This window comes from Lissotriton vulgaris, chromosome 2_1 (assembly GCF_964263255.1).
Source record: "Lissotriton vulgaris chromosome 2_1, aLisVul1.2, whole genome shotgun sequence".
NCBI classification, from domain to species: Eukaryota; Metazoa; Chordata; class Amphibia; order Caudata; family Salamandridae; genus Lissotriton; species Lissotriton vulgaris.
The window spans coordinates 1,165,268,510-1,165,293,747 of NC_141687.1; the positions used below are offsets into that span (position 1 = coordinate 1,165,268,510).

The following is a 25,238-nucleotide window of genomic DNA, read 5'->3' on the forward strand; positions in this document are numbered from 1 at the left end:
TTTGAATCTGGGTCAAGATGGACCCTGCGGATACAGTGTCTGGTGCTTCTTCTTGAAATAACCCTGCATCGATCCTGTTGGATTAGTCTATTGAGGACCATGTCAGGCATCTCTCTAGTAGTTTGGCAAGCATCTTAACCGTGGTATTAATACATTAGATGGTCAATAAGATGCACCCTGATCAGAGGGCTTGTCGGGGTTTCAGTAAGACCTCTATAGTGGCAGGGCTATTTCCGGCAGGAAAATGACCTTGGTCAGCCACCTCCATGAGCATCGCAAAATGGGTTTTAAAATGTGTGTTCACCTCCAGCAATAGTATTCTGTGAGAAACCAATCTGGGCCAGGGTTTTTTTCTCAAGTTGAGATCAGCTAGGTCTTTGCCGAGCTCCTCCTCCGTCAGGGCCTCTTCTAACGCATATTTCTTCAGTAAGGTTGAGCCCCAGTCATATAGCCTTGTGGCCGAGGCCTCCCGACACATACGGGCATCATCCAAACATAGTTGGCACAGGTCGGCTCTCTCTATGGGTAGACGTCGTTTAAGTAACTCTGGCAGATTGCCTCTATTGTAGGTTTCGAGTTTTAGAATTGAGATTTCTAGCTGTGCTATACAGGACAGGGCTTCTTGGGCCTGTCCTCTGAAACGAGAACAAGGTGTTCCCCCGCATAGTGACCTTACAAACCTCTCATAGTATCCATGGGGCGTCCACAATCCCTTGGTTGGTGTTAAGGAAAGCTTCTTGTTCTGTTTCCAGGGCCTATGTGAGTTGTCGGTCAGTAAGAAACCAAGCGTTGAGAAGGGTGATTGGTGCCTGGTCCAATATGCCCCTGGTGAGGATCAAAGATCATCTCTTATATAAAAAGTCAGCTGCGGCCAGTAAAAAAAACTATCTGAAAGAGTAAGCCATGAGCTGCCAACGTGTGTGTATTCCCATGTTGTGGGGCACCAAACACGCCAGGTGTCGCAGAGTCCCAAGCTCGGGCCCAGCAGGCCAGTCCCCTGCCCTTCCTGGGCTCTGCAGAATGCATTCAAAAGAAGTCTAAATGGCCCAGGACATCACTGAAGTCACACCTCATGATGTGTCGGCCAGTAGGGAGAGGTAGTATGAAGTTGCGAAGTGATCACAGTGTGGAGGTCGCAAACTGTGGGGGGGGGGACATATAAGCGAGCCCTCAACCCAACCCTCCACCAGTATGAACTACCCTAAAATATCTTGGCTCACACGGGATGCCGCCATAGGGAATGAGTTATGTGGACAGATTGCTACTCCCTTGGAGCCATGGTCAAAACCAACGTGGTATACTCTGGTGTGCCCATACCTAACCAAGAGGGCCATATCCATAGATAACTGCTGAACAGATCCGTGCTTTACATGGTCCAGCAATCTGTTAACTTTGCTTGTCATAGTCATGAATGCCCTCATGGTGAGCTGTGTGGAACGTGTTGGGCTGTGGGTCACCCCATGGGCATTGCGAGGCTTTGGTTGCCTCCCAGCGCACTCTAATGTAGAAGAGGGGGCTTTGGTGGAGCCTTGGGGAGTGTGGTGGTGTATAACATAAATGCCTGATCTGGTACTGCTCAAAAAACGTGTAACAAACTAGACATCTGTCACCCAAACTGAAACCTCGTCATAACAGTGGACAGTCACAGAGCCCACCCATCAAGCCTCCAGCCAATGGCCCCAGTCTCAAGAGCTCCTAAATCGATAAGATGGTTCTGGCTCACACTAGTATAGCCCAATCAATTAGTTTCTTGTCCGCTTTGTGCTATAGTGTTAGTTGATAACTGTCAACTGGCGCAATCGACGCTGAGGCCTTCACAACATTATCCTCCTTTTTTTGTGAGAGATACCCTCTTCTCTGAGTCTGAGGTAGCTGAGGCACATGTGCGATCTCGGCGGTCCCTTCAGGGTCATTTCTTTCGCCTGTGAGTGGCACGTTCAAACACCGTCTCAGCCTTGTGTCCGTGAGTCAAGCGATCAGGCCAGGATGGTGGTTGATTGGGAGGCAGGGGGCTTTCAGCACTCGTCCAGCATATAAAAGAAATGGGATTTGCCCTAGAAATAACCCTGAAGCGCGCTGGAAATAGAAGCATGTATTGCCGCTCCATGGCTTTCTGTTTTTGTTTCACCTGATCGTACCTTTTGCATTGAGCTTGAACCACCTGTTGTAGTCCAGAAACACCATTGATATAGAAGTTGGCCCTAGGTCCATGTCTCTTTCATAATCATGTCCCTGTTTGGATAGTTCAGGATCTTGTCGATCAGCAGATGGGGTGGGGAGCCGAGGGAGTAGTTTCAAGGTCACAGAGACCAATGTGTTCATGTGATTGTAAATCAGGTCGCCAGCCAGGTGGGGTCAAGCCATGATTTAAGCCATAGTCCCAGGAATACCTTGGGTGTACAACCTCCACTCCCTCTGAAAACTCGACAAAACTGAGGTCACTCCTGCGATTGTGGTTTTCAGCCCTGGCTGTGAGGATCTTGGAGACCGAGTTCTACTGGGACACCTCGGTTTTAAGGTCACAGACCTGGTCTCCATTTCAGCAATGTGCCCAGTGCACGCTGAAAACTTTCACATTACGCCGTGAGGGGAACGGCTCTTCTCACCACCTACCTGCTCCCTTGGGGTCCAGCTGCATTGCTGCATCACCGCACCGCGCCGCCGTGAGGGGAACGGCTAGGCGGTTGCGGACTTCAGGCTCCAGAGGGCATTGCACCTCAGGGCACCACTTGTGTACGTCATTGGAGGGTGCAGGAGGTGGCCCTCATATGCAGCGCGGGACGCGCGTGAGCGTGCCTGGGCCAAGGGCGGGCCCGTCCACGCCCGTCGAAGCCCGGAGGAGGCTGGGCTGAGCCATCCCTCGAAGACCCTGGACTCTGAAGAGAACACGGTGAGCCTAAGTACCCTTATGACATTTTCTTTTTCTTCGTTCTGATTTAAGATAACATTGTGCTTATAGTGATGAGTAAACGCATCGGGGGCATCTGCCCTTTCACACAATCTGCAACAAGCATAGACAGTATGTTGGAGAGGGCCGTCAGCATAGTCGCTAACAGAATTGAACTTACTGAAAGGCGACTTTCACTGGGTTTGGCGCCTCCACAATCTTGTTTATTAGTTGGAGAATCCACAGAAGAGTTTATTGGTCATGCTTTGGAATCCAACTTGCCGCCTATACCTATTAACACCCAAAGCAGCTCTGATCATCAAAACGACCAACAAATAACTGGATCTGAGAATTGATCTATGAGCAGGAGTGCCCCAACAACAAAGTCTGTAACTGTAAACGGGGCAAAAAGGAAAAGGAAAGCAAACCATTTGATTGCTCCGAAAAGAAAACAACCGCCACATACAACTAATCCTAGTAACACAATCAATACATGGATTCACTGCTGTGGGAGTTCCACTAGTGATATCGCCAGAGATGCGACCAATAAGAAAATTATAGATACAACCCCTGCCACAACCTATTCTGTCAGTATACAGACTGTTAATACTCTGGCCAACTCTGAGGACAATGGACTGGGAAATGCCTTAATTAACTCTGTTGCAAATACTGTTTGTGATTACTTTAGACATTTTGGAAAAACATCTCTCCAATCTGTGGTTACGGTTGGACAATATGGAAAAATCCATAAATAGGGAGAACCACCTGGCAAATATACCCAAATCCATTGTACAGAACAGGGTAGATTTTAACCCTGCTGGGACAACCAATGTGAGTCAGGGCCAACAGTATATAGCAAAAAGGGCAGATGCAAGATTAGAAACTTGCAAAATCTGCCACAAGGTCAAGGAATGCTTCTTGCCCAAACATAACACCAGTAATGACCCAGAACACGACGTAGAGCATGATGTAGGGCATGGCGCTGGGCAATTAAATTACAGAATGGCCACTCCCAAAACTGGTCCCCTAGCACCGGCAATGAGCACTGTGGGAATAGGTCCGGGAACCACAGGTAGTAGTTTGATCAGGGCAGCTAAAACAGTAGAGCGCCCAATTCCTCGATAATGAATAAGGGGAAGTAGGGACATCTTATGTCTCCCACCAACTGCTTGCCCATATGTGCTGGTCCTAGCAGGAGTGCCCCCACTTAGAAACGACCAAACTGAATCCTGGCCACAGTTGAGAAACAAATGCGCAGATTGGCTCGGAAAACACAAGGGGTTAGGCGCAGAAAATTTTAATGACATCATCATGGCACGGAGGGTCGGGTGGGTGGGCGAGTCCCCAAAGAATATCAAGGGTGATTGTATAGTCATCAATTTTAGGAAACTACCCCTGGTGAGGAGACTGTTATCCAACATGGAGGAAAAAAGTTACTGCATCGCGACCCATATTAGTTCACTCCCATTGGGATATTTCTACAAGCCTGACCTAAACACACTAACTAGGGCACCCAGGGAGGCAACCCAGATGACCATATATAACAGGTTCTCCACCCTGTCTGGCCTAGATGATCAGGACTGACTGGATGCTCGCCCCAAGCCAGGTGTTATCACTACGCCACTGACGGACCTAGCATGTTCGAGTTTGACCTGCCAAACAATACCTGAAATAGAACCTAATTTAACCATCTTAAGTTGGAATATTGCTGGCCTTGCCTCTAAAATTAATTTAGAAGAATGGGTAACCATGATTAAAAGATATGACATCTTACTGTTACAAAAAACTTGGGCGACACAGGAAGTCTACCAAGAAGGGTTTGAATGTTTCAATAAGATCACTTCTATCCCTAAGCAAGGTCGCCAGTCAGGCGGGCTATCGATATGGATTAATATCTCTGCAGGGGGTAGTGTCACAGTGATACCAACTGACAATGACAATTATCAGGCATTGATTTACACCAGGGGTGTTTCGATTTGTTTTATTAATTTTTATAACAATGATTTCTACACTGTCCCGAATGTCAATTTTATTAACCTGTTTTATTTTGAACTTGCAAAAGTAGAGGCTCCCAGGAAAGTTAGTTGGGATATGTGTATGAGGTGATTTCAATGCAAAAATCTCTAATATTGAGATGTTAGATAAGGTATCATATGCGGATAAAAACCCATGCAATAGGGGAACCGAACTCCTGGCCCACTTGCGTAATTCTAATTTAGTCAATGTTATGGAAATCGCAGGGGTACCGCACATTGATGGAACAGCCATACCAACATATAGAGGGCGAGATTGCACCTCTATAATTGACTATGTGTTAATTTCCCCCCTATTGGTAGACTTCTTAGTAAAAGCTGAGGTATTAAAGACGTTTTAGGTGACCATAATCCAATTGTTACCATCTTTAGACTTTCCCATAGAGCCAAGTTTCTGAAAGAATGCGGGGCTAGTAACTTAGTGCTTGATACTAACATCTTAAGAGTGGAGTGGAGAGGTGTTAAAAGCTATGATTTATTCCTTAGAATGGTAAAATTGTACCCATCACTTATTGACAGATAAATGTAGTGCTTATATAGCGCACGAATCACCCCCGAAGGGGTCTCAAGGCGCTGTTCACATACGGCTGTGGAACCCTTACTGGCCTTTTCCCTGTGAAGTGCCCACTCCTGGGCACCCCCAAGGTGAAGCCAGGCATCCTAGCGCTGTTGGGGCCATTGTGGAGATTAAGCAAGCTATTGCCCAGAGTTGCTGAGTGGGACCCATGATTAGAATAGGCACTGAGGCGAGAATTATCAGGTCCGGGGGAAATTGATCCCAAGACCCGCCGAGGCAGGAATTGAACCCTGGTTCGGGCCAGACCTCTGCATCAGGGTCTGCCGCTCTAACCATTGAGCCACACTTCTTTGACCAAAAGTGATTGTAGTTATGAGGTAGTTGATTTATTTGTTCAATTGTGTGTGGGGGGGTTAAATCTCTTCTATCTAAACCCTTAACTGAGCCAAAGCAGGACCCACTGTGGTTTGATGGCGCTTGCTCTAGAGCCAATAGAGATCTCCGCAAAGTCTTGTCAATGAAGCCCAGGGATAAAACACTTTTATAAAATCACTTAGGCATCAATATAAGTCTACTATCAAACAAAGGCAAGATGCTGTCTTAAAGGAGAGATGGGACAACCTGGCATGCACCGCAAAACTTAATAACGGGACTGGTTTTTGGTCAGCTGTGAAGGCTAAGAGATCAATGGGGCATACACTGACCCCAATAAGCTGCACAATTTCCAGCGAAGTATGGGTATCTCATTTCTCTAAGATCTATGAAACCTCAACAGGGAATAAGGACCCAGATAATTACCAAAGACCCGCTAAGATTGATATAACAATCTTTGAAGTTGAGGAAGCCATACAGCAGAGCCTAGGTAACAAAGCCCTGGGGCCTGATGGGTTACCAATAGATCTCATAAAGTATGAACCGAAATTTTGGTCTCCCCTTTTATTAAATGTTTTTAACAATTTAACTGTTGCTTCAATTCCTTGCACATGGTCCACTAGTATTATAGTTCCTATTTTTTAAATAAGGCGATCGTTCCAACCCAAGCTGCTACAGACCAATCTCCCTGATTGATAACACCGTAAAAAGAGTCCTGTTTAACAAAATTAATACCTGGGCCGAGGATGAAAACATTTTAAACCTTAATTTAATTATTGGTAAATATAGTGTGCCCGGAAATCTCCTATTTATTTAGCATTTATTGGCTTAACATCTGCCTTCGATTTTGTAAACAGGTCGCATGTATGGTCTATACTTTTAAAATACGGGTTGGACGAAATTTTAGTACACTTCCTAGCGTATTTGCACAGGGATCTAAAGTCAAGGGTGCGCATTAGCAATTGCAGGGAGGTGACTGAAGACATCATTATTGGCAGGGGTGTTAGGGAGGGGTGAGTATTAGCCCCACTGCTGTTTATTTTATACATTAATGAATTGCACAATTCCCTGACCAAACTTACAAATGATGTCCCTGAGATTAATGGCAGCACCCTCCCCACACTTTTATACGCAGATGATGCAGTCTTAATGGGCCGCACTCCAAATGAACTACGCACTTTAATAAAGGGTTTTGTGGATTTTATGGCTGCCTTAGATCTCCATACTAATTTTAATAAATCTTTTATAATGGCTTGCGGACCAAAGAAATACCCTAATAAATCTTTTTCAATAGGAAATGATCGTTTACAAAGCACTTGCACTTTTCCCTATCTGGGCATTGTATTCGCTGCCAATGGTCTATGGACCACTCATGTTTCACATAGCAGAGGCAAATTTGCACAAGCCATTAATTGTGTTCTCTCCCTACCCCAACCAAAAAGGGCAGAGGTAGTATAACCTATTATTAAAATCTTCAAATTACAGTGTATCCCGGTGGCAACTTACGGGGCTGAGGTTTGGGGTTACTCTGGTTGTAAGGGCATCCAAACTGAGGAGAACAGATTTTGTAGAAAACTGTTAGGTGCTCCGATTAACGCATCCAAATACATCTGTCATGGGGAGCTGAACCTAACATACATAGAGGACTTCATTAGAGCCCGACCCGCTATCTTTTGGCTTAAAGTATGGCAGAATCCCGCTGCCACTCTAACCCAAAGTATAATATCTGACTGCCTTAGCTGTGATAAAGGGTTGGAAATACCTTGGCTCTCAGCTGTGCGAGAAAGCCCACTGAGTGTAAATCTTGAGCATTTCTTCTTAAACCCTAGTGATCCGGGCAGGGTTAACAAAAAATCACTACAGGAGATGTTGTACAAAAAGTACAACACGTTACGGAAAGTGGAAGAGATGTCCAAACAATCAGTGGGAAGGTATATGTCGATAGAAAACATCTCAACTATTTTACCATCAGGATACCTTCTGAGGAATATTAGTCGCTGGGAGAGACGATTACTGTTTAGATTAAGAGCGGGCACGATGAAATATATGCTCTGCTTTCCATTGGGGTACACCACGAAATTTGAGCAAACAATGTGCCCATGCAGCATGCGTAGCAAACAAACCATGGTACATTTTTTGTTCTTTTGTAATTTTTATCAAATGTATAGTAAATTGTTCTTAATTCCGTTTTTTAAGGAGACTTTGATTATTGACCATAAAACAGCCTACATCAAAATCCTCAGTTTGGAAGAAGATGTTCTGGTCATTCGAGTATGCTCTTTTTTGAAGGCCGCTTTACGGGCACGCTCTAGTATGTACAATGAATGAAGGTGAATCCTAGTACTCGTTGCTTAAAACATGGTCCCAAGTAAACGGCAACTATATCATGTATAATCCTTATGCCATTTTCTCTCTTTTTATTTTAAACCGTATTTTCGATGATTCTTAAAGATTTTAAGATGTGTTGTAAATTGATGTATTGGACCTGTGCTTTTATGGATTCGACAAATGGATCTGAATATAGATTTATTGAATTGAATTGAATTTTAAGGTCACAGACCTGGTCTCCATTTCAGCAATCTACCCTTCGACTACAGAAACCATTGCAGCAGTGTTGCTAAGATCCTGGCACAAGATGGCCACATCAACTCACTTCTATCTTGGATTCAGGGGTCGAGTGCGAGTCCTGGATCGCCTGAAGAATTACAGTGGTGTCCCCACCTTCCTGTGCCTGGGCCATCTGTGGTTCCCTGCCTGCCCCCTACTTGTTACCACCTATGGGGTGTTTGGATGTGTCAATTTTAGGCTAGGCCAGTGTCGCCGGGGCTCTGTCATACTCCATATTGGCTTAGAGGGTCTGCCTTATTTGTCTGTTAGCGCACCAGCGATCCAGAGGCCCCCCAGTGGCCCTGTGGAGAACACAGCACAGATATCTGGCCATCCTGCCCTGCGATGTGCACAATGCTGATGGCATGAGCAGTTGAGGCCTTCGGAGAGCTGGCACCTGTTGTAGGGGCTGGCGCTGATCGGCCCACGGCCGCACTGCTCATTTACCGTTCTCCCCTATCTTTCGGGGTATTGTGGGCTGCTCAGGGTGTCAAATGAGCCCGTCAGGCCTTCTGTACTCTTTGAGTCCTCCGCCTTCTCCTCTGGTCCGCTCCCTCCTGTGCTGAACAGAATCTTGTGGCCGTTCCCTTCACGGCTATTTGCAGGGTGGTGCTCCCTTTTCACACTCCCGGGCCCTGTTGCGGGAGATGCAGTACGGCCTCCCCCTACCACTGGGGCAATATCTGGAGATGTGGCGGGACGCCTGCCCTTCCTGGGCAGGCTGTGGCAGCGTGGTGGAAGCCGCCAGACCTTTCATGAAGCTCCCCTCACCGCTGTTGCCCACCCTCCCCCAGCAATCTGTTATGAATACCTCAGTGGGTCTAGGGCCCAGCAAGGAGGGTCGGCTGTCCCAGCGCAGTCACAGATTTCAAGGGTGCACCACATGAGCCCATTCAGGCAAAGAACTTCCTCGAACTTGCAGCTGCCCCAGTCCCCACAGCCAAGGTCAGCAGCCAGGCAAGCTGCCGCGCCCCTATTGTATGTTCCGGGATCTAGATGCATCCAAGACAGCTCAGTAGGGGCCAGCCGGCACGCCAACACCACAGAATAATGTTAAGGGCGGAAGCTCAAGAATGAGCGACCTCTATCTTGGCCCTCCTAGCTCTGCCACGTGAGCAGGTTTCTTAAAGGTTTGGCACTTGCTTCTTTTCAAACTGTTTGTGATGCCGCAGTTGTGACTGGGTCTTTACACTTCTCAAGTGTATGCCATTTGAGCCAAGGCATACATTCTGGCTGTGTTTCCTGACTTTTAAGACCATTTTCCTCATTGTGATTACATTGCATAAGTGAACTTCAGGCACTTTAACCACCCTATACCACCATTTTTCCAGTCAGCTTGTTGCTGAAGACATGAATGGTATTTTGCCAAAGTTTGTTACACTGGACAATCCATAATTCTGCCTGAATTCCTTGCCCCATCCGCCCCTCACGAAAGACGAGGAGAAACTCCAACAGCTGGAAGCTGTTACATTGAATGTACCAAGGATCGTTGAGTGGACTCTGAACTTTTTGTGTGGTTCTCTAGAGCAAAAAGAGAAGACTATGCAGAAGAGGGCCCTGTCGAGGTCAATAGTCCACTACATTAAGATATACTACGCACTGACAAAGAAGCAGTCTCCAGAAGGTCTGAGAGATAAATCAACCAGGGCTAAGGATACTACCACTGTGAGAGAATGAAGAATGCATGTCCTTGACATCTGCCAATCCTTATCTCTGGCGTCTGTGCACACGTTCATGAAAAACCGCTGCCTTGACAGCCAGATCCATTTTGCCCCTTCAGTTCTCAGAGATTTTGTTTGGTCTGAGTCCACACACAGACCCTGCACCTGGGGAGGTAGTGCTTTGAAATCTATTCTAAGGTGATGACTATGTAGTTGGGTATCTCCATCAGAAAAACAAGTTATTTATTTTTGGAAACACTTTCTGTTGGATACTCGTATCTACCTGCAGATTATTCACACCACTCCCGTCTCCCAATTCTGTAGAGTGGCCTCTTTTAACACCTTAAATGGTCCCAGGTTAACATTGAGCACCAACAAATGTTCATCTTCACATCTGAGGGTGTGGAAAGGGAAAAGACATGAAACGGATGCCAGCGCGCAAGGGATGCCCTTACATGCAAGTCCCCTCTGCCACTTATGGGGCTGTGTGGAGGCAGTGCTGAACTGTGTGGCATGTGGGAGTACTGCTTGGAGAAACGCTTTCCAGATCTGGTCTGGCATCTGTGGAGTATTCTAAGGTGAGGAATCTGCAGTTAGATAGAGTGTCCACCAGACAGAGCATTACTCAAAGTATGTAACTTGTTCATCCTTTCAGTAGAATGTAATAAGCCACGATGCATGGGCACAATAAGTAATGCAGACACTTGATTTAAAAATAAAAATGTTGTGCAAATTGGCCTAAAGTTTGGGCGTGGTAATATACATGAAATGTTAGTTCATTATCGTGTGTAAGGCTCTTTGCCATAAACTGTTTTTTTTTTTGGGGGGGGGGGGGAAATTGCTGTGAAAATGCAGCGTAAGGTTTTACTGAATAGCAATTATCTAACATTTCTGACTCCATCAGAAATCTTGCGGGGTGGCTCATCTAGAAAATGGCAAAAAATCTAGAAAAGGCCATACTGCAAGCTAATATTTGGAACAATTCAGTAGGATTTTGAGTCTGTTGTCAATAGTTTTTTCAGCAGTCAGAAGTGCTCATCTTCAGCTGTTTTGTAAATGTCCATTTGGAGCTCATAATCTTTCAATAGCTTCTCAGCCAGCTAATCACATTTTGTATCAGTGTGCTCTACTAGTTCCTTGTTATTCTGTCTCTCATAAAAAAACACAGGCTAGTAGTAAATGTTTGCCCCTGAGCTTCTTTTTAAAAATAACAACAATGACCTACATTTCAAATTTCTTTTCAGGGAAAAATGTATCTAAATGAAGGACCATGTGTGTGTTTCAGTGTAATGCAAACGCCTAGTATTTTTGTGTTCAGGCTATGTATTGAACCACTTTTGTATTTGATCATGGTAACGTTAATCAAAGGTGGTTCATATTATCCAATGCTTTCAGTTACTGTACAATAAGGAAGCCATACTTCTTGCTTTAAGTTGTCAATCTTGCTCTTCCTAGGGTTTCGGTTAAATGCCTCATCCTGGCCGATGTTCCTTTTGAAGACTCTGAATGGGGTTGAGATGGCACCAGCTAAGATTTTCCACAAGGTAATACCCTTCACTCTTCTGAAAAATGTACTTGCTCATACATCTCTATTTTCAGGAATTCTAAGAAACAAAGGGGGCCAGATATATTATTGGTCAGGTCTCATCTCACACACTGTAGTGACACAGTTTCTGAGATGCGACCTGGCTGACTATTTGCACTGTACAAGTTGTATCAGTCTACCACATGGCAAAGAGCCAGCTCACAAGAAGTTGTAAAAGTTCTGTCGTGCTGTAAGTTGCAGCAGACCTCCTTCTTGCATTTGCCATTATTGCAGTCGTTCCTCCTGCAATGGGTATCTTGGCTCAAAATGTGTCACTTTGCGAATGGGTCATCAGTAGGAGAATGGAAGGGCTACCGCTTTCTGCTTACAGCGATACCCACAGTTGTCCCTTGCAGAGTGGAACATATCCCTGATGGACAGCCTCCGGTGTGCAAATGGCTATATGTTGATAAATGTAGTAGGTAACCTTTCAGTGCCCTGCAACCACATGACTAGTCGTAAAGCATAGACACATCTTCTGGCAGATTGCAGGGACTGCACGCCTTTGTAGTGGCCTTATTTTCATTTCTGCTCTCAAGAAATTGCATCATTTACCTTGTAAGCTGCAAATACATTTGCCACTTGCAGTTCTGTTTTGCTACATTGCAATTAGGGTGCTCAGTCTCCCATCCTCTCAGCCTCATGAAGCATGCTTTGCAAACTTAGGTTTTTCTGTTTTTCAAAAAATCAGCCTAAATAAATTCTAAACTCAGAGAAACCATATCCTGCAAGCAAAAAAAGTGCAGATAACCACTTACAACATGTGTTTGCCTTTGTTTTTGCTGTGCCTTTTTGATCAGTATAAAACTGATGGTAATACGTCACAGAAAAGCAGTGATCCAGTAGTATTACAGCAATTCTGTAAATAAGCCTTCAAGGCCAAATCATGCAAAGACCTGATTTCCACACATTCCTGCTCTCAAAGAACATCATCATACTACTGTAAATGATGCTTTAAGAAGTCAAATATTAATCATCCTCAACATAATGAAAGTCATTAGAGTTGGATGTTTTTGAGCATGGTTTTGTGGTGATTGGATAGTTATTGAGAGAGCTACAGAGTTTATTTGCATTCCAGTTTCATTCTAGCTGAAGCTTATTTTTGTAAGCTTAGATTTCATTACTCTCCTTGCTGCTTGACATTTGTCTGAGAAATCATTTGCCACTTTGAGTGTTTTATGTGTGCTAATAATCTGTTAGTAGTTTGCTATCAATTGCAAGTTCATGGCCCGTGGGCCCTTAGACACATATAGAGGACTCACCTAAAACGGGCCTCACCTATCTGTGAGAGAATCTGCCTATGAGGAACATCATTCTCGGGCAAGCAATGATGACATACTCCTGAATCTCGACATTCGCTTCCAATCCTGCCTTTGACATAATGCCTACTTTGTCTTTCAGGATGCCTTTTAGCTGGTCCTCTTCATGTCATGCATAGTGTTGTGGAGCCATTTCACTCCCCCTTGGAGACCAGACTCTCTTTATCTCAGACTATTACTATTCACAGTTCTGAGATATACTATTCACAATACAGTTTCAGATACCTGCAGATGTGGCATTAGCGCAGACTTTTGAAACATTCCCAAAAAAAGGAAGAAATCAGTCCTGGGGATGTACAAAAATGGAGCTCTGGACCAGAGAGCCACCTGTGGAAAGCAGCTTGTGGTAGTGGTTGCATCTTCTCTAGCTCTGGTGCTATCCTCAACTGGTTTCACACAATCTTAGATGATCACGCCTTTTATGTACATTATTATTGTGGTTAAAGAATAATTTCAGTCGCAGTCTGCTTGGCAGTACTCAGAAACAGTAGTCAACAAATACATGACAATGGTACCAATTCCCTATGTCAATTCCACCATGCAGGGTAAGTTGACTGTGCTGTTAACAGCTTTATGCATAGGCATCTATCTAGAATCTGCATGCTCTGTGCCTACAGACAAAGACTATACTTTTCATCAACTCAACAAAGAGACTTCACCTCCGTCTGAAACAAGTTAGTGCAAATGCCGTCCGTGTGATTTGCAGCCATAATTTGGGAACAATTTTGCAAAAGTAAAAGAGTTCCCCGCACACTCTCGCAAGTGCATTAAACTTTGTTCTGGTAACTCATATTGTACAGGTTTATATCGAGACGAAGGTCAAGGATACTATTCAAGGACTATTGATGTGTATTCTAGCATGGCAGTGCTGCTCATTTTATTAAGGATGCTTCATTTAGGGTACGGGCCGTTTTGGTTGACAGAATAGGGCCTTTCTATCCTTCTCTTGGTCCTGAATCAGTGCAAGGCAAATGTGGTGATGTCTCTCAGCAATTTCCCACAAAGACCCAATTTGAAGTCTTCACGGTGTGCTCTTAGTTGCATGATGATGTCCCAGGCATTGTGGCTTCTCAAATGGACATGCAGGCCAGGACAAGCCCTCTAGTGTTTTCAGAAAGAGTCTTCCAAGGTTTGCTAATAGGTCTTCTGTGTCTCTGTGTTTCACAAAGAGAAAGAATCAAATGAACATTTTCTTTTTTTGATATTGTTTTAATTAATTTTAGCATACAAAGAACAAATGTAAAACGTGCAGTTGGGTGTCAGATGCCTCATAAATGGAATTACCACAGTGGGTTCATAAATTAATCATCAAACATCTCAGTGTGAATGGCATATCTACACATATACCACGATTACTTTGCAAGCTTGCATTGAAGGCAGTCCATGAACTCCAAATGTAAAAGTATTTCTGTTGTAACCCAAGAGCTTTATAGGCCAGTACTTCCATTTAAGCACAGTAATCCATGCCTCTAACTCATTCCATAAGTGAAGGGGCCCGCTTGTCCCTTCAGTGGTACCATATCACTCTTCAACATCACATATCCCATAGCCACGAAAGTGCGAACACTGCGAAGGCCACCCAAGGTATCCATCAGTTCCAGGAAGACTATCTTGGGTTCCATTCCAGCCTTTGCCCACCATCTGTCCCAATCTTTCATTGATTGCTTTCCAATAGGTGTCAATCACTGGACATTCCCATACAGTATGGTAGAAAGTGCCTGGTGCAGCATTACATCAAAGGCAGTCAGGATTTGTCGCCCAACCCATGCGCCAGAGTCATGCTAGGCAGTAATAAAACCTATATAATTAAATTGAGCGAATAGAAAACCCAGAAATAGCCAGCCCCCTAGAGGCCATTTTATCTTCTGTTCAATAGTCGTCCTCTAGGGCACCCACATCCCCCTCCTATGCTGCCCTAATCTGCAGAAATGAGTCAAGAGAATGTAATACTAGGGCTTATTGAGACTTGAAATGGCCCTCCTTCCCTGTCACCCAATTATCAACTTAATCTCAAGAGCGCTATGTTTGTGGACTGTCTTTAGGTTGTTTCAACATGAATATAGGGCATTCCTCGTCTGTAAATATTGGAAAAAGTGTGATGTATGGAATTGGAACCCCATTGCTAAGTTCCCAATTATCTAATATGGCAGCCCATCCATAAGTCTCTTTGGATTGATATACCTATAAAGTCCCACCAGGAAATACGAAAGTCTGCTAGTTTGTGCCAGCCATGTACCCTACTACAGTGGAGTTACCACAGATATTCTTTTCAACCATTTAATGTGTTTGCACTTTGCTTCTCAGCACAGAATAGGCAGTGTAGTCTCTGGAGCTACAGAGTGGGAGGTGTGGGGGGCTTGGTTGGAGAAGGTGGTTGGGGGACAGGGGTTGGTTTGTTGCCTTACAATAAATTCTATAATCCCTAGTCGTGAGCAGTTAAATTTTGTGGATGGCAGTATAAAGAGGTAATGCTGTAAAACAGACAAAAAAACTGGGAAGGCATTTTATTTTATTTATAATGCCCGCACCGACCATTTTATGATGTGTGGTGGCCCACCCTATATGGTCGTTTTTAAGTCTTGATTCGGGTGGAGATGCACACCTGTGTAGAATTTTTTTATTCTTGCTTCACTCAAAAATATTCAAAATTATCATCTAATTACTCTGGGCGTGCTGCAGAGGTAGCACGGTTGTCTGACCCATGCCTTAAAATAACCTACCTATCTTGCGACCATAGGACTCAACCCCTAGGCACATTAGCAATGGTATTTATACCAAATGTAAACACTTTAACACAAAGATTAGAACTTTAGATTGTCGCATTCATATTGGTTTAATTCGACACCAAAATGAAATCTTTTGTAAGTTTCTTTGTCTGAAACATTCAACAAAACATCAATTTCTTATTACATAAATAAACACTTTTTTCACAAGGTGAAAACATGAAAAGTTAGTTAGACAGCTTCATCTGTAATTCTTCTTTTGCTCAATGCATTTCGGGTCATGCTTGATCCTTCATCAGGAGCGCATTAAATCTAAAAAACAATATGTTTGTCATAAGCATCGGATTCAATTTAGAGTAAATAGCATTTTTTTAAATGGGGGTTTCCTCGTTTTTTTTGTTTTTTCAAACAGATTTTATTTGTCAAAATAGCACATATAATGCAGACCTCTGAATCCCAGAGACAACTGCCGCATGAAAGACACAAAAAACAATGACTTTGACCATTTTACATAATGAAAAATAGGAGAATATGAAAGGCAATACAAATAAAATCAAGTACTTTAACCAACCAATCTCCCTCCCCACCCCCCAGTGCACCGTTTCCATAGTCCGAAACTACATATATCTGACCCAGGCTGCTATCAGTCCACACAAGAGCTCAACAGCCACTATACCATTATCAATTGATGAATCGTGAGCCACTCATAGAGAAATGCAAGGAACATAGAGGTCAACCGGCTACTCCGGGTTACGACCCCGGTCCCCCCTCGGCGGTTCCTGCTCCAAACCTCGATAATCCGCCCAGCGCCTCCAGATCTTATAGTGCTTCCTAGGGCATCCTCGAGCCTCAAAGATGGGGAGCTCAAGGCCCATACTAAAGTCTAGGCCATCTTTCCAAGTCGAGACCGATGGGGCAACCACCGCCTTCCAGGCCCCAGCTACATCTCTCTTTGCTAATGTGAATCCTAGGAGCAGGAGATGTCGCTTATAGATGTTGCCCCCGATCCATTCCGTCACCTGGAGGAGAACTAGTTTCGGTGAGTGTGGAAGCTCCCACCCCAGAACCTCCGAGAGACAAGCTAGCACCCCCCTCCAGAAGCGAGCCAGCGCAGTGCAATGCCATATGGTATGTATCAGGGTCCCCTCTTCTTGACCGCATAGGAGACACTCCGTGAAGCCACCAAGCCCGCCCTCCAGAGCCTAACCCCAGTGAAGGTATTTAAATTGGATAAGTCGCAGGCGCACCGTAATAGCCGCCCCACGTGGGGAAGCCAAAGCTTCTGTCCAGTCCTCAGCTGTGCGTTGTATTTGAGCTTATATAGCGCACAGCTACCCACAAAGGGTTTCCCGGCGCTTGGCTGACTTCAAAATAGCCCCCCGTTTCATCTTGTCTAGCGCCCCCCTAACATTCCAGCTAAGAACCCTAATAAGACCAGGGGCCTCCCGTGATATAACGGCCATTCCTTCTCCGTGCAAATCCTACATAATACCAGGACAGCAGCAAGAATCTTCCAGAAGACATAAAAGAGTCCGGAACACATGTAGACAGTGCAGCAACCCCACAAACCCACAGCCCCCAAGAACCCCAGCGGACAATGCAACAACCCAACAAAACCTTGCCCCCAAACACAACCCAACCAATCCCCCTCCCCCCCCACCCTGTACCTTGAAAACAATGAAGTACCTGTTGCGGCAGGCAGAGCAGGCTGACCCAAACAGGAGGTCCCACCCGTCACCCGCCAATGGGTCCCCAGTTTACAACCCATTGTCCACCATCCCTCTTCTGTGGAGCCCCACGAGGAGATTGGCCTTCGTATGTGTTTACCTGGTCAATGCAAAGATCTCAACCAAAGCCCATACAGTAGTCCCCTGAGCTTAGTCCGCCGAGGCATGTTGTCGAGAAGTGGACCCCTCACATACCGAGGCACCAGCCGACTGGGAGCGACGTCTGGACTTAAAGCGACTGCCACCTCTTCCTCTCGGCTTGAGATGATTTCGGGCTGGCCTGCCCGAAGAGGAGTCAGACTCTCGTCCCGGCGGCGAATGGGGACGCAGCTGCACCGTCTCGTCTGTCCAAAGGAGCAACTCCTCCGGTGAATCAAAGAAGTGGGTGTGGGACCGGTATACCACTTGCAGCCTGGCAGGGTTAAGCAATGCGTTGGGGAGCTTAAGTTCACGGAGGCGGGCCTTAGCGGCCAGGAAAGATTGCCGCCGTTGCTGCACTAATTTTGTGTAGTCCGGGAAGATCAAAATGCAAGAATTGTCAAACAGCAATGGCTCCTTTGCTCGGGCCTGTTTAAGAATAACGTCCCTGTCATGGTAATTAAGGAGCTTGGCAATTACATGCCTCGGGCGAGCACCTGGCGGGGGCTTCTGCATCAGGGCCCTATGAGCCCGTTCTGTCACGAAGCATGCCAAGAGCTCCTCACGGGGAGCCAGCCCCTGAGCCAGTCAGTAAGAAACCCCTCCATGTTTCCATTTTCGCAACCATCCGGAAAGCCAACAAAGCGCAGGTTGTTACATCGCGCCCTCCCCTCCGCATCCTCCACTCTCAATGCCAGGCCTCGCTGCGTAGTCTCCAAGGACGATCCTTTTTGATGCAGTGTGGTGACCACGTCCTCTACACCCAAAATCCTTGTCTCCGTTTCAGTGATGCGGGCGACCGCATTCCTCAGATCTTGACGCAAGAGCATGACATCGGAGCCGACCGCCCCGATCTTGGCCTCTAGTGCGTCTCTGGACTGGGTGCTAGCGGCTAGGAGGGCCGCATTATCGAGCACAACACTCTGTGATCCCCTGGGTGCAGCCGCAGGGGCCTCCTGGCCCGTGAATTTGTCCATTGTGCTCTGTTTGCCGGAGCCTCTGCCTGGTTTGTCTCATGTCAAATGGAAAAAGGAAATGGAAATGGAAATGGAAATGGAAAAAGAACTTAATAGAGCGCACTGCGGCCAAGCGGCTTCCTGGCGCTGGGGACTTGACCAGACTCACAGAGGGGAACCGGGGAGGCTAACCAGGAAATGCCTGGGAAAACAAGAAAGTTTTAAGAGCTTTTCGAAAGTGAGAGAAGATGGGGATAGAACGAATAGAAAGAGGAAGACTGTTCCAGAACCGGGGGGCCAGAACCGAAAATCGGGTGCCCCCTGTTCTGGATTTACGGAAACGGGGGATGTGCAGGAGGTAAAGAGAGGAAGAACTGAGAGTGCGGTTGGGGACGTGAGGAGTGATGAGAGATCCGATAAAGAGAGGGGCTGAGTGAGTGTGAGCCCGAAAAGCCAAACAGGCCAGTTTAAAGAAGGATCTAAGGTGCACAGGAAGCCAATGAAGGGACTTGAGTGCAGGGGTAATGTGCGCAGATTTAGGGAGACGAAGAATGAGGCGGGCTGCCTGATTTTGAATGGCCTGGAGACGGCGGGTTTCATAAGCAGGTATGCCCACGTACAAGCCATTCCCATAGTCAAGGCGGGAGGTGATGAGAGCCATGACTATGGTTTTGAGGGCGTCCGTAGAGAAATACCGGGAGATCTTCCGAATGAGGCGGAGGGACAAGAAGCAGGAGGATACAACGGAGCTAATTTGGGCATGCATAGACAGGTCGTGACTGACCTTGATGCCCAAGGTTCGGACTGAGGAAACCGGTGAAGGGGGGGAACTAAAGGAAGGGGGCCAGTGAACCGTGGACCAAGGGTTAGAGGAACCACCCGTGAGGACAAGCTCCGTCTTGTCCGGATTGAGCTTCAAATGGTTGATGCTCATCCAATCAGATATAAAAACTAGGGTAGAGCAAAGCTTTGGGAGAGAGACAGAAGGGGAGGAGAGATCAAAGACGAGCTGGAGGTCATCCGCGTAATTGTACACAGAGACCCCCAGCTCGAGAAGAGAAATGATAAGGGGGTAGATGTAAAGATTGAAAAGGAGAGGGGACAGGGAGGAACCTTGGGGAACCCCACAGGTGACCAAGCGAGAGGGAGCGGAGAAACCAGAGAGATAGACCGCTTGGGACCTGCCCTGAAGAAAGGACGCTAGCCAGGAAAGTGCAGCGCCCCGGATGCCCGCTGCACTTACACGGTCGAGGAGGATGGAGTGTCAGGATGGCCCAAGAGGACACAGGAGAACAGGATAGCGCCTCAGTGGTCTTGTTCGCTTCAACAAAGCCCCATCTTCACAGTGCTTCTGTGCGCAGCGGCAAGCCCCGGCCTCGGAAGCACCCCTGTGGATCGCCCATCCGGTTCCACCCCCTCCTGCCGCAGGCCACCCGGGACCCCTGCTGCGCCGTTGGTCCACAGATCTTCGCTCCTCCTGCGCCCTAATACAACCGCCAAATTCCAAGCAGGCACTGACTCAAAGAGGGAAGGGAGAAGGGGACGGCCGGCAGGAGCCCCCCAGCAGCGTGATGGTGCTCACGTGCCCCAGTCGGCCCTCAGGTCCAATGATTCACCTAATGTCACGGAGGGCCCCACACACTCCCAGGGATCCAGTGAGGTCGCCTCTCGGAACAATCTATGGCCTCAAGATGGCTGCCAGCCGCCGAGCCGCACCCCCCAACCACTCCTCACCTCCGTAACCCGATCTGGTCACTGAGCTGCTCCGCAATGCAGCCGGGCCCCGCAAAAACAAGAGCCGCCAACACTCCGAGGGACCCCCGCTGCGCCGTTGGTCTACAGATCCTCGCTCCTCCTGCGGCCCGATACAACCGCCGAATCCCCAGCAGGCACTGACTCAAAGAGGGGAGGGAAAAGGAGATGGCTGGTAGGCGCCTCCCAATAGTGGGATGGTGCTCACGGACCCCCAGTCGGCCCTTGGGTCCATTGAGGCCCATGATGTCACAGTGGGCCTGTTGTGACTTCACTTATGCTGTGGTCGCACCCCCGCGCCGCAGTGGCATGTTCCGAATGCCGAACGTTCTAAGGTGAGTGCTGCTCGTTGACAGTCAGTGACCTTCCGCTGGCTGAAGACGGCAGGCGCGCTGGTGTTGTGTTGATTACCTTAATAAGCCTAAACAAACCTATTGGTGTCTTCGCCTCTTGATGTGATTACAACATCTTCTTGGCGACGAGGACGGTCTTCAGACAGCGGTCAACACAACACACAGTGAAGAAATCGACATAGAGAATTGGCGAAGAGATCGGAATCTCTCAGCTGAACGGAGCATCATAAAGTAAGAGAGCGCATTCCTGTCTGTGGTGTCGCAGCTGTGAGAATGGAAGCGTAGCCTGCTGAGTTAAGGCTGAAGGCAACGTTAGTGGTGAGAGCGGCGTTGGTGAGAAGTGCCGGAGAACAGCTGACTGCCCAGCGGAGAAATTCACATATGTCATTGTGGCGAAATGCGGTATTGCTGTGAGCAGAGCGAGAGGGGAATACAGTAATACAGCTGAATGCGCAGCCGAGATACTGAGGCTTAGTACTGTGACTGGACGTGGAGGAGCGAGTGTACAGACAAAAACTGAGGGGCACCTTATGAGGAAAACTGTCGCGCGCTAGACAGAGAAATATTATTTAATGCTGCGAACGCGGGAGCGGAAGAGCGGCGTGACAGGAATATAAAGACGAGGAGCTGTATTGAACTAGAAGGGCGTACGGATCAGCTGAAAGGAAGACTGTCGCGCGCAAAGCAAAGTTTTGTCATTTCAAAACGCCACAGCTGTGAGAGTGGAAGAGCGGCGCGCGAAAGAAGCCCAGCTGAGAAATTGACATATGTTATTGTGGCAAAACACGGTATTGCTGTGAACAGAGCGAGAGGGGAATACAGGAAAACAACCAAATGTGCAGCCGAGGAATAAAGTTGGAAGAGAGTACGGAGAAAAACGGAGGAGCGAGTTGGTTGATACAAAGCTGAGGGGCATTTCATGTGAGGAAAACTGTTGAGCGCCAGATTTTGAACTGTAATTTCAGACAGCAAGTTGAGGGACGATTGGTGCTGTTATTTAAAGGACTAGAGGCAACGCATTACTCTTTGGCAGAAATTTGTGAAGAAGCAGAGCTTTACAGTTATTCCCATTTTGTCACATGTGCTCTGGTTCTTAAAGTAACGCTGCCATCTTATGGCGTAAAGTGGTACATACTGGTCACTGAAGGTAGCACATATTCAGGAGAATATAATTGGTATTGTAGTGTAAGGTACATATTCCTGTGACAAAGCTTTGCCCTGCTTTCTTATCCTCTTTTAGTCTTCATACTACCTTGCGGTAAAAGAGGGAGCAGGGTATTAAGGTATTTCTGTCAGGCAAATTGGGGGACACATTCAAGTAGAATATGGATGTTAATGCCCTTGATCTTTCTGCTGTATCTACACCCCCTCATTTTCTAAATCAACCAGGTAATCCAAGTATAGAATGGGTGAGTGGATTGAAATGTTCGACAATTACCTAGAGGCATTAGACGCTCAGGATTATGCTAGCAGTAGGAAGAAAGCTTTTCTATTTACTAATCTAGGGAAAGAAGGTCAACACATTTTTAAATATTTACCTGTTGCTAACGATGAGAGAGGCCAACCCATTGCAGATGTTTTTGAGGAGGCGCGTAAAAGGTTGGAATTGAGATTTGCAAAAGAAACTAACATAGCATTGAGGAGATATAAGTTTTATACTCAGCCACAAAGAGTAGGTGAGTCCATTGAAGACTTCGTCACTAGACTTCGGGAACTTTCATTGAAATGTAAATTTGGACCCATGACAGAGGAAATGATTAGGGATCAACTAATTGTTCAATGTAGAAACAGAAAGACCCAGGAACGCCTATGGGCTGCCAAAGATCCCTCTCTTAAGGATGCAATTGACATTGCAAAAATAATAGAGGAGTCTGATTCATGTATGAAAGAAATGGATCGTAGAGATTCCAAGGTCAACATGTCTGGCGAAAGCTAAACTTCTGTTGTGGAGGGTTGTGAAGGGGAAGTGGCTGCTTCAACAGGGTTTAAAGGCATAAGAAATACCCCTGGCGGTAGGACATATCCCAAAAGAGCTAGTAACAAAATTTGTGGAAAGTGTGGGAGTGCTTACCATGCATCTGACTCAAGGCAATGTTGGGCTATTGGGAAAGAGTGTTTAAAATGTGGCCGCAAGGGCCATTTTGCTAGAATGTGTAGGGATGTCAACAGAGGTAAAGTAGCGATGTTATCTGACGAGCCTGCTGTCCCTCACAAACAAGACAGAATCTTGTGCGTGGAACCATCATCATATGATGGTAGCGAGAATGATGAGATCCTTTTCACTGAGAATCACAATTCAGATGATAAGAGGAGACACAGGCCAAAGGCAGGATTTATCATTGGGGATAAGAGCGTAGAGCTTATGGTCGATTCAGGGTCACTGTATACCATTATTCCCAACAGAATCTTCCACCAGGAGTGGCCTAACAGGAAGCTGATACCCAAAGACATAAATCCTGGCGGGTATCAGGGTGAACAAATAGACATTTTGGGTTACATGGCAGCAGATATTATGTTTAAAGGAAGATCTGTGAGGGGGAAGGTGTATGTTGCAGAATCTAGACCCCCCATATTAGGGTGGTATCATCAATTTGACCTACACATCAAAAATGTCCCACATGCTATCAAGCAAGTCATGGTAGTGGATGACCTCTCGGTAGAAGACATCTTAGAAGGAGGCAAAGGTGTATTCAGAGAACAACTAGGCAATCTAAAAGTTTATGTACACAAAATTAAACTCAAACCCAATGCTGTCCCTGTACAACACACATTGAGAAAGGTTCCAATTACAGTGAGGGGGGAGGTGAAGAGAATGTTGGATGAGATGCTTTCCAGTGGAGTCATCGAGCCTATCGAATGCTCCTCATGGATTTCCCCTGTTGTAATTTCACAGAAAGCCGATGGCAATTTACGCTTCTGTGAGGACCTCAGAAGTTTGAACCAGAATGTAATCCCTGACACCTTTCCCCTGCCCAATATAAACGAGATGATGGTATTGCTAAAAGGGGCAAAGTACTTTTCAAAGCTTGATCTTAGTCACGCCTATCACCAAATACGTTTGCACAAATCTTCCAAACACTTGACAGCATTTGTCACCAATGAAGGCATATTTCAATTCACGAGGATGCCCTTCGGGCTATGTTCAGCTACAAGTGTATTTCAAAGGATGGTCACGGAAATTTTTAAAGGTGTGGAAAATGTAATATATTTCCAAGATGACATCTTAGTGTTTGCTGAGAGTGTGAGTGACCACAATTCTGCCTTGAAGAATGCCCTTGCAAGAATTTTAGAATCTGGCTTGACCCTGCGCAGGGAGAAATGCTCTTTTTTTGCAACAGAGGTAGAATATCTGGGGCATTCAATCTCGTCCGAGGGCGTGAAACCTAAGAGAGATCTTCTGGCTTCAATAAAGTTGGCTCCCGTTCCCACAAATAAAGACCAGGTGCGCTCATTCATTGGGCTTATTGAGTACTACTCGAAGTTTGTAAAGAACTTTGCTAGTAAAACTGAACAACTCAAAGTGCTTTTGAGGAAAGGGTCAAATTCATTTGGGGGGATGAACAAGAGAAATGCTTTAAGGAAATTAAATTTGAGATATGCAATGCTGGCATTCTGGTTCCATTTGATGTACAGGGGAGGACGATCATCACCGTTGATGCGAGTGATACCGGCTTAGGAGCTGTGTTTTCACAGAGTGACGGAAATAGCGAAAGAACAGTAGCGTTTTCATCTCGCACTTTGACTACTACTGAGCGATGCTATTCCGTAATAGAAAAGGGGACCTTGGCAGCTGCTTAGGGCGTGGAGTATTTCAGAATGTATGTGTGGGGGAGTAGATTTAAACTTAGCACTGACCACAAGCCCTTGTTCAAGATACTCTCACCAGGAGGAACAGGAAAGTGGTCAGCCAGGCTAGCCAGGTTAGCCTCAAGATTACAGGAGTACAATTTTGATCTTGAGTTCATTTCGGGCTGGCGTAACGTTCAGGCTGATTGCATGTCACGTTTGTCTTTGAAATGGGAGGATGTGGACAAGACAGGAGTGTCTAAGAAAGAGTGTGAAGGAGCTATCTCGTGTGTTGATGAGGTAGTTCAGTGGAGTTGTGGTGTTGTTAGCAAGAAAGAGTGGTCAGAGGCTATGTCTCATGATGAGGTTTTGAGAAATGTCAGGAGTCTCATCTCTAAAGGCAGACGTAGGGAGAGTTCCTTACCAATTAGTGTCCGACCCTATAATGCAGTCATAGACGAGTTATCCATTGTCACTGATCAGATCATCATGCGTGAGGATAAGTTGATTTCCCCCTGTTGACGTCCGCAAAAGACTCTTTGACTTAGCTCATGAAGGGCCGCTGGGCCAAACCATAACAAAAAAAGGTTGAGGAATGAGTTCTGGTGGCCTGGAATGGATGGTGACGTCGTTAGGTGGGTTGAAAGGTGCAATGAATGCTGTGAATCTGAAAAGCGACTCAAAGTGGGACCCCAATCCGTCCCTAGTTCCATCCAGGATCCTGGTGTGGTGTGGCACAGTATATGCCTTGATTTTATTGGACCAATGCCTGGTGTCCACCCCAGCAAAAGATTTGGCCTAGTAGTTATGGATATTCATACT

General features: G+C 46.3%; 1 protein-coding gene across 2 annotated transcripts in view; it reads left to right on the plus strand.

Annotated features, from left to right (window-relative positions):
- The window catches only part of SCMH1 (Scm polycomb group protein homolog 1), a 413,339-nt gene that overhangs the window by 80,658 nt on the left and 307,443 nt on the right, over window positions 1-25,238 (plus strand). For both annotated transcript variants that reach the window (XR_015308461.1, XM_086956860.1), the window contains exon 7: window positions 11,533-11,621. Coding sequence is in view for 1 of the 2 variants with exons in the window: in XM_086956860.1 (XP_086812986.1) it covers window positions 11,533-11,621 (89 nt within the window). In the remaining variant the exon portion in view is untranslated. The remainder of the gene's footprint in view (window positions 1-11,532; window positions 11,622-25,238) is intronic.